General features: G+C 39.2%; 1 protein-coding gene, 1 long non-coding RNA gene and 1 gene segment (V, D, J or C); 2 read left to right on the top strand and 1 right to left on the bottom strand.

The window, feature by feature from the left end:
• Positions 1–5,632, top strand: part of LOC132857241 (cathepsin S-like) — a 6,469-nt gene extending 837 nt beyond the window's left edge. For 2 of the 3 annotated variants that reach the window (XM_060887253.1, XM_060887252.1), the window contains exons 2-8: positions 116–241; positions 1,732–1,854; positions 1,966–2,121; positions 2,291–2,515; positions 3,310–3,469; positions 4,237–4,339; positions 4,727–5,632. In XM_060887253.1, the coding sequence (XP_060743236.1) occupies positions 125–241; positions 1,732–1,854; positions 1,966–2,121; positions 2,291–2,515; positions 3,310–3,469; positions 4,237–4,339; positions 4,727–4,823 (981 nt within the window). In that variant the 5' untranslated portion in view covers positions 116–124 and the 3' untranslated portion in view covers positions 4,824–5,632. Of the gene's footprint in view, positions 1–114; positions 242–1,731; positions 1,855–1,965; positions 2,122–2,290; positions 2,516–3,309; positions 3,470–4,236; positions 4,340–4,726 lie in introns of all 3 variants that reach the window. The other variant, XM_060887254.1, reaches the window with a different exon arrangement.
• A 1,754-nt stretch (positions 5,633–7,386) lies between these two features.
• Positions 7,387–8,827, bottom strand: LOC132857286 (uncharacterized). The gene is made up of 2 exons (XR_009649522.1): positions 8,696–8,827; positions 7,387–7,862 (listed from the first exon to the last, which is right to left on the bottom strand). It is a non-coding gene; the product is annotated as an uncharacterized LOC132857286 (long non-coding RNA).
• A 12-nt stretch (positions 8,828–8,839) lies between these two features.
• LOC132857273 (immunoglobulin kappa variable 1-8-like) lies at positions 8,840–9,813 on the top strand. The segment is given in 2 exon segments: positions 8,840–8,974; positions 9,080–9,813. Coding segments are annotated over 2 exon segments (387 nt in total).
• The last annotated feature ends 187 nt before the right edge of the window (positions 9,814–10,000 follow it).

Genomic DNA, 10,000 nt, shown 5'->3' with positions numbered 1-10,000 from the left:
AATTCTAGATTAAGAGACAAAGAGGAAAGTGAAATGAAGCTTGTAATGAGGTCATTTCCTCCTATAGTGTAGAATAAAGAGAATAAAAAGGTCACAGCTCTTTTGTTCCTTTCAGTTCACAGGTATGATGAGGTGCGTCTTGTTTCTGGCTCTGATGGTCTCTGAGGTTTGTGGTGATATGAATCTACATGACTACTGGATGTCCTGGAAAAAAGAATTCAATAAAAATTACAGCAGTGTGGTGAGAAATACAAATCAGTTTAATTAACAATTTATATATATAAAAATTACACAAGTGTTTCACTAAAGATAGCTTTTAACACGTAGCCCCTGTTTCAACTGCTATTTTATGCTATTTTATGTTCATTGTGTTCTTATATTTTTATTGTATATTGTTGTTTTACTTGAAAGCACCTTGTGCTCCTTTTGGCTGTTGTAAGGTGCTCTATAAATAAAATTTGATTGATTGATTGATTTGATTGATTAAAAAGATGTTATTATGCATTACATTAATACATTAAATAATCACATGCATTAAATAAATGTCACATACACAATCATACACAGTACAGCATGTAGTGAATTGCTCTGTACGACTGTCTGAGTCAGAATAGTCAGGAATAGAATTTAAAAGTAAATTGGAAATAAATTGGAATTAATTGTACCATAAAATGGGAAAATTTATAGAAAAATATATAAACAATATAATGACTGATATTATATGATATGAATATATTATTGGCGTTCATGAATAAAGTGTGAAATGTGAATGGCCTCCATGAAGTTCCATTGTGTGGATGTCTGAGGTCCACAAGCTCCACTATCTTCCACAGGAATACCAAAAATGTGAAAATCATACTAACAACAAGAGCCAGGATTTCTGGATGAATCTGATCCACCCCAGCAGCCGTTCCATTAAAGAGTTAATCTACCTCAGTAACTTCAGCCCTAATGATGGGTAAATGCTCCTCTGAGTCCTCCAGCTCTTTTCCAGAATGTCTACAAGGTTGAATGAAAGTCATTTTCTGTGAACTCACTGAACACTTCCAATAGCCACTGAGTTTTTGCTTCCTCAGCTGACATTGCTGCACTACACTTTGCCTGTCTGCTGCTTCTGGAGTTCCACAAGTTAACAAAGGCTCCTTTTACAGCTTAACATTTTCCTTCACCGCTGGTGTCCACAAGGAGTTTGAGGATAAACAGTTCACAGAACAATGTCTGAGACCAAAACAAGTCTAAATGAGTTTAAATGCCAGAAAGTCACATACAAGTAGAAACCAACACAGAACACGCAGTGAACTTGTTTGGGAAGTCGTGACCTAAAGGTTAGAGAGTTTGACTCCTAACCCTAAGGTTGTGGGTTCGAGTCTCGGGCCGGACACGACTGAGGTGCCCTTGAGCAAGGCACCGAACCCCCCCAACTGCTCCCTGGGTGCTGCAGCATAAATGGCTGCCCACTGCTCCGGGTGTGTGTTCATGGTGTGTGTGTGTGTTCACTGCTGTGTGTGTGTTCACTGCTGTGTGTGTGCACTTCGGTTGGGTTGAATGCAGAGAACGAATTCTGAGTCTGGGTCATCGTACTTAGCTGTATGTGACATCACTTCACTAGAGAAAACAAGTCAAATCCTCTTTTATGAAAAAAATAAAAGTTCCAATGAAGTATGATTTTTTTTTAATGTTGAAATTTTCTTTTGTTTTAATGTAAGACTATTTTGTGTGTTTGTGTGTCAGAGAGAGGAAACATACAGGAGAACAATCTGGGAGCAGAATGTTTTGGAAGTGATGAAGCACAATGAAGAAGCTGCAGCAGGACAACATACCTTTACCACTGGGATCAATCACCTTTCAGACATGGTGTGGTCCAGTTCTTGTGTTTCTGTGATGCCCATGGAGTTTTATACAGGGCTAAAACCTCCTTCCTTTTCCCCTGTGTGTGTGTGTGTGTGTGTGTGTGTGTGTGTGTAGACCGCAGACGAAGCCAATGCTAAACTGAATGGTCTGAGGGTGGATAATCTTTCTTATGAAGATGATAATGATAATTTCACCTTTCTGAGTGATTTCTCTCTCCCTCCCAGTGTGAACTGGACTGAGGATGGATTTGTCACCCCTGTACAGGACCAGGTATATATGTACAGGGTGTTAGGAGCTTTTAATAAATATTATATGTGCTTTTCTTTGGTAAACAATTAAATATAAACAAAACAATTATTTGATTTCACGTTCATCTTTGCTGTGTGTGTGTGTGTGTGTGTGTGTGTGTGTGTGTGTGTGTGTGTGTGCGTGTGTGTAGGGTGACTGCAATGCCTGCTGGGCGTTCAGTGCAGTTGGAGCTTTAGAAGCTCAAATGAAGATGAAGAAGGGTCGTCTTGTTCCTCTGAGTGTTCAGAACCTGGTGGACTGCAGTTCTGAGGAGGGAAACCGTGGCTGCTCTGGAGGCCTCCTGACTAATGCCTTTAATTACATAATAAACCACAGGGGCATCAGCAAGGACGCTGACTACCCTTATGAACAAAAGGTATTTTTTATACATTCCTACACATATTTAATCATTTACGTTCATCCTAAGTTACTTCTATGCAATGTAAAAATGCAATATTCAGTAATATATAGAAGTGCAGCACATACATGAAACAATTTGCTTGGTCCAGCTAAACCTCGTGTTGACCAAGGTAAGAGGTCTCCATCGTAGATACAAAGACCCACTTTCCCACTTCCAAAACTGGCTTAGCATTCTCCATCTCCACTTTGTGTGGAAAGTCATTTCATCTGGACTGAAGCATCCTCAGTAAATACACAAGAGATGGAGATTTCTGTATCTGTAATAATCATTAATGGATGACAAAAGAACCCATATTGAAGGCACTGTAGATGTGTGTAGGATTTCATTCAAAGTCAAACTTTATTTCTCTGTGTGTGTAAACAGTCCTTTACAAATGTTATAGAGGATGAGAACATCAGTCATGGAGACTTAATTTCTGATTATTATTATTCATGAATATTTAGTTAATAATTGTATTTTATTTATCTTCTATTACAGTTTTAATTTTTATATGTAGCCCAGGCTGTGTATCAGTTATGACATAGTGATACATTCAGATATTTAGACCCATTGCAGTGATGAGAATCTTTTAACAGAACATGAAATAAAATTGTGCAACGTTAACATTATTATCTTTATAATGATATTTTGTTATATTTCTTATCTACATGTTTATTATATAAAATCATTACTATTAATGTTATTTTAATGGTTTAATAAGAATGAGCCACACATATAACCTTGTTGTCACATAATATTTCATTGTGTAGGTTGGATTTTGCTTCCCTAGTCATAAATATGGACGCTGTTCTGGTTTCCGGGTTCTTCAGCGTTATAATGAGTTTGAGCTGCAGAAGGTGGTGGCTAACATCGGGCCGGTCGCAGTAGGAATTAATGCTAACAATTCCACATTTTACCATTACAAGACTGGTGAGACACACAGGACAATTGTCAGTTGTTTATAATGAACTGTATGTGCATATGGATCATTAATATCTCAAACCTACTATATTTAAATTAAACATTTGAAATAAACAACTGCAAAATAAAAGTCTTCAGTCTGAGTTACAGTAAATTATTGTATGCCACACTGACAGAGATGGCTGTAAAAATGACACCATAATGTTACTAGTGTCTCTGTACCTGTAATAATAACACTAGTGTCTTCTGTAGTATTTTTGTCCAACGTGTTTTGCAGTTTTTTAACAGAACAGTTCAAGACTTTACAGATATGATGATTGTGTCATTATATTAGATAATGAAAAGTAGTGTTCTGAACAATGGACTGTTTAATTAATCACACAATTATTACATGTATCTGCTAATTAATTAATTTATATTAACAAAAATACTATAGTTGAACTCCTCCATGAGTTAGTACAGTTAGTACAGATACATGAACACTGTAAATGCTTTATGAAGAACCACATGATCCTGGTGTTAAAGAACAGTCCACCTTTGTAACTGACTGCTCAATTATGTGCTTAATATTAAAGACCTCATGACTTTTTGATGGGTTCCTCTAGTCTAAACCAGATGATCTGTGAACAGTTCTGAAGAGCCGTGTGTGTGTGTGTGTGTGTCTGTGTGTACTGTATGTGTGTGTGTCTGTGTGTACTGTATGTGTGTGTGTGTGTGTGTGTGTGTGTGTGTGTGTGTGTGTGTGTGTCTGTGTGTACTGTATGTGTGTGTGTTAGGTATTTACAATTACTGTTCTGAAGCTCAACCAGTGAATCACGCAGTTCTTGTGGTTGGATATGGAAAAGAAGATGGGCAACAATACTGGCTGGTCAAAAACAGGTTAAACACACACACACACAAACACACACACACAAACACACACATATACACACAAACACACACACATACACGCAAACACACACACACATATACACACACAAACATACTGTATATACACACACGCAAACACACATAAACATATACAGAAACATGCACACAGAAACACACACACACACAAACATATATACACATACACACACAAACACATACACACAAAGACATACACACACAAACACACACACCACATACACACAGACACAAAACACATACACAAACACGCATACACACAGACACACACTAACACACACACTAAGTTTTTTTTTATATAGTAAGAAAATGATGGATTATAACCCCGCTGGATAAAATGCCCCTTTCTCTCTTTTCCAGTTGGGGTGTTAACTGGGGAGAAGGAGGATATATGAGACTCCAGAGAAACAACAATCAGTGTGGAATCGGCAGCTACAGTGTCGTCCCCATTGTATAACCTCAGGAGATTTTTCCTTTCCTTGCTGTAATGAACTAATTTTATTCATTAATCTCTAATAAAATGTTAGTCTTCTGTACGTACGTATGCATGTACGCAACATCTGGTAGTTGTGATGAAAAAACATTTCTGTTTTTAGAATGAACAAAATCCAGAGCTGCTTATATTGTATACCATGTGGTCCATTCACCAGATTAATGTGAAATAAATGTTTGTTTCAGATTAGCAGCCCAAGCTAAGTGTACTAGCTTGCAATTTTAACAAGCTTGCTTGTGTCGATCTTTTGCTAGATGAGAGAGCAATGCAATGGTGACTTATTCACATTGTTTATGTGTACACAAGTTATCAGTGAGCTGTAGGAGTTGAAGCTCTCTGTATTACTGCATCATTTACTTTTAAAAATCTTGGAGGAAGCCCCACTCTTCAGGTTCGCCAGGTGCTTAGACTCTAATTAGAATTAGTAATTATAATTAGTAATTAGACTCTAATTCCCACAATCCATTGCACCACCAATTCAGCACACCTGTTTCCTGTTTTTAATCACCTGGTCTATTTAAGCTCACTCAGAACTCTCGTATGACGCGAAGTATTGTTAGCCTGTCTGCATACCGAGCGTATCTTCTCTGTTCTGTTTATTGCCTCGTTTTTGACCCTGCCTGTTTTTCGTGTTTGATTGTTTGCTACCTGCCCTGACCTACGCCTGGATTATTGACTACTGCTTTTGGATTTCCATTGTTGTTGCTGTTTGCCTGGTGTTTTGACCATTGCCTGTTTTTGGATTTTGCAAATAAACCTGCACTTGGATCTAACCGGTTTCACGCTCTATGACAGGTTCGTTTCCAGACTTGAGGTTATTCCACTGGGTCTGTAAGTGGCTGAGTCGTTCTGTCAGAAAAGGGAGGTGTCGTCACAGGAGCAGAATAAGACCGAAATGTGATCTTTCAAAGCCCAGTGATTTCACTCAGCAAATAAAGCATCCACTCTCTCATTCTCCACTGCCTCTTCAACTTCTGCCTCATCTTCTGCCTCCTCTTCCTCGAGGTTGTCCTCTTCCTCTATGTGACTCCTTGAGCCACTGCTTGCATCAATGTGAGTTGAGCTTCTCTTTTTTTTGTCTACCTGTTTTCTGAGAGCAATTTCTCTACATGAACAGTGTGCATTTTCTTCAGAGCAGTTGCACTTGATTTGTGCAATATCAGCTCCTAATCTTCTTCCCAGTAGGCGACTCAGTTCAGGTGAGATGGTGCAACATCCTTTGAAGAATCTCTCTAACTCCAGGACAAACTACTCTCTCAGATTGGGGAGGTGTTCATAATAGTACCAGGATTAGAACTTCCTCACTGTCACCGCTGGGTTTGTTTAAATGTCTTCTATTTCAGGAAAGCCAACCTCTGTCACCCAGCTTCAATGCCTGTATTGTGTTTTTAGATTTACTGTTGAACTGCTCCATTTTTCACTCTTTTTTTACTTCTCTCTGGCCTTTTCCCCTTGACCTGCTTGGTGGCAAGTTCACATAAAGCACCTAATTCCCAAATATTGTTGTGCTTTTATTTCTTTTTCTTACTCCTCATGGTCTTGCACTAGGTGTCTAACCAGGTTCTCAACTTGTCAACAGATCCAGGACAAATTCTGACTTTACAGCCCTTTCCACACAAATTGCTGAGACAAATTGCTGATTTTTAAAAAAATCTTAACTATTATTATTTTCTTACAATTAAACTCTTCCAATTACTTATTTTCTCAAACTACATTATACATTATCTCACCTTCCTCACATGAAATTGTTCAGATTCTGGCATTTGAGCTTCTCCACAACAGGACCAAACACTGAGAGGTGAAGAGCTTGAATCCTTCATTATATTGAGTTTTTATAAACATGATTCAAACACAGAAACTGAAGAAACAAAAACATCCCCAATCATTGGTGACATTACAGCATCTGATCATCTCCTGGTCAGGAGAACCTTACCAAGGTCTGCTTAAGCTGAGTCTCACCATCTCATGTCCAGCTGATTCTAACCCTCTAATATTTTACACAATCTCTGGTAGCAACAATTTAACCCCAATGGTTGCCATGGACCAGGCCAAGGATGATTTAATGTCCGACAACCAGAATAAAGATGTAAAGGATTTCTGGCTTTGCTAATTTCTGTTGAAGTTTGTCTATTAAATTAATTAAAGCAATAATTGATTAGTTATTAAAATCTTATGATTTGCAATTGTTATAAATCATCAGTTTAATGTAACTGTAACTGTCAGTTACCTCAACCATAAATCCTGCTCTAAAGAAAGACATGAAACCAGCTTCCTGTTCCACACCCAGATAAACACACAGAGTCAGTTTTAAGCAGGAAATCAGAGAGCAGTGTAGAGGAAGTGAGATTTACATGAAGACGGCTGAGTGATCCTCTTTCTCCCAGAATAGAGCAGCACTTTCACCAGATGTTCAACTTTCTTCATCCAAACTCACTGAAGCACAACACACAGTCCTGAATCTACAGCTAAACACACTCTCTCCTCACACTGATAATGACTATTAACTCCAAGAAAAGAACACACAATGTCCAAAATGAAGCTTTATTTCAGCAGAGCAAAACTACAGGAAGAGCAACAGGACAGTGAAGAGAGTAAAGACAGAAATGTCAGCATTGTGTAGAACTGAAACTCTATTGTAGATGGATGTGTAAGCAGCTCAGTGTTCAGTTCTATCTTGGAGCTGTTAGACTTAACACTGGCTCTTTCTGAACGTGACCGGATGATCCACGCCCTCGTGGGAGACCGTACAGACAAACTCCTCCCCCTTTTCCCAGAGTGCTTTGCTGAGGGTCAGGGTACTGCTGCGTGTGTAACCGTCCTTCTTCTGTTCTTCTGCACTGGTCAAGACCCCGTCCTTCACCGCCGAGCCGTCCACCGTCCAGCTCACCGACGCCCCCTGTGGAGAGTAGGCAGACAGCAGGCAGAGCAGCGAGGCCGATTCCTCAGACTGGTGCAGAGAGGAGGGAGGGAGCAGAGACACGGAGGGCTTCACCGTGGGACCTTCTGTAGACCACAAACACACAATAAACACACCTTTACACACGCTTACACAACATTTACTCATTACAGCTTCTTCACATCACTGCACTTCAGTAGAACTACTCAGCAGGAGAACATTTCCTAGTTCCTCGTTCTATCGTGGAGACACTCGGACTTTGATGGCCTTTATTCTGGGAGTGTGTTCCAGTCCTCCTGAGTCCTTCTGTTATTGTACATGTAGTGCTACAGAAAAATAAATCCACTGCTGATGGAAATACACTGATATTCCACACAGTCAGGGCTGGAAAACATCACACCTTCCCTTTGAGTTTCCAGAGAAGAAGATTTACTCCATTACACAAATCACATATCTGGCAAAGAGGCTGAGAAATCAGTTCAGTGATGGAAATAACCACATCACACCACATCCACCTTTCTACACACTGTTTATCTTTGTTTCCAGATTCAACATCAGTCCATCAGTAACATGACAGAAGGCTAACAGACACAGGATGAAGTTTTCTACCATGTCCTTCACAGCACACAATATGAACTTCAGAAGCTGTGAATGTGAAAGTGCTGTTTACTGATGAACACACTGTCTACTTATTCAGCTAACAGCTAACTCCTGATTTTTAATTTCCTCTATCTTATTTTTATTTTACTGAAACTGTCTCATCATCAAAACATACTCCACATTCCTTATCTCCAAATTATAAAGACATACAAATGAATAAATGAATAAACAAACAGAAATTCTTTATGATGTCCACATTTTTCTATTTGTCTAAACTTTAATATTTTGATAAACAATAAAAATAAATGAATGGAATGTTGAATAAAGAAGAGAGACTTACTGATGATGAGTTTGGTTCCTCCACCAAAAGTGTACCACAGTGATACATTCTAATGAAGCCGTCGTACAAAAACCTCTGTTACACTCCAGTGACCACACACACACACACACACACACACAGTTGTGGTGTTTGCATATGTGTTCTGTGTCACTGCTACACACACTTTAAGAGCTGTAGTGCTGATCAGAGTGTGTTCAGTCCTTTCAGAGCCACTGACACGCAGCACAATGATGATGGTACTGAGTCTCCTGCTGGGGACACTGGGACTCCTCGCTCACCGTGAGACATTCTCTTTACTTTTATTATTCATACACATCATCACATCACTCTCACACTCATTACTACATCTGTTTCATTATTTTAACTCTGCATCCTTTTCTTTAGAGTCTTTTGGGGAAATCGTCCTGACTCAGTCTCCAGGATCTCAGTCTTTTTCTCCAGGAGAATCTGTTACTCTCACCTGTACAACCAGTGCAGATGTTAGCAGTTACCTCGCCTGGTACCTGCAGAAACCTGGAGAAGCTCCTAAACTCCTGATCTATTATGCATCTACTCGTCAGTCTGGGATTCCAGATCGTTTCAGTGGCAGTGGATCTGGAACACAGTATAGTCTAAAAATCTCTGGAGTTCAGGCTGAAGATGCAGGAGATTATTATTGTCAGCAGCATTACAGCTATCCGTACACACAGTGTTACAGCGTCGTACAAAAACCTCCCTGAGCTGTAGAGGAAGTGCTCTGACTCAGAAACACACACTGATCTGAGAACAGCTGCACAGCTGCTAAAGCTGCACTCCACTGAACATCATCAAACTTCTTCATGTTTCAAAAAGAATCCTTCTTAAAAAGCAGAAATCTCTTCATCAGCTGTTTGTGCTGTGATGAGAAATCAGCTGATGTGTGTAATGATATCTGATGATTTCCACCTTCTGCTAAGAGGAGCAGTGTCTACTACACACTACTGTAACACACAATGTAGTGCAGGATCTTTCAATAAGAGTCAACATTTATTTCTATATGATTCTAGATTTAAAGATTCATTTTCTCATCATCTGTAAAGTTTCAACACAAACCAGTCTCCTGTTCTACCCCAACCTGATGAAATGTAGACTGATGTTCAGTCATGCTGATCTGTTACTGTTAAAGTCACAGAGACCAGACTTTTACTCCATTCTGGTGTTCGCTGTGAACTTTAACTGAAGCTCTTCACCTAAATCTGCATGATTATATACACTGTGCTGCTGCCACATGATTGGCTGATTGGATAACTGCAACAGATACTATTATCAACCTATAAAGAACTTAAT

Source organism: Tachysurus vachellii, chromosome 14 (assembly GCF_030014155.1).
Source record: "Tachysurus vachellii isolate PV-2020 chromosome 14, HZAU_Pvac_v1, whole genome shotgun sequence".
NCBI lineage: Eukaryota > Metazoa > Chordata > Actinopteri > Siluriformes > Bagridae > Tachysurus > Tachysurus vachellii.
The sequence above is the reverse complement of the archived record's forward strand: the minus strand, read 5'-3'. Positions and strand labels throughout refer to the sequence as shown.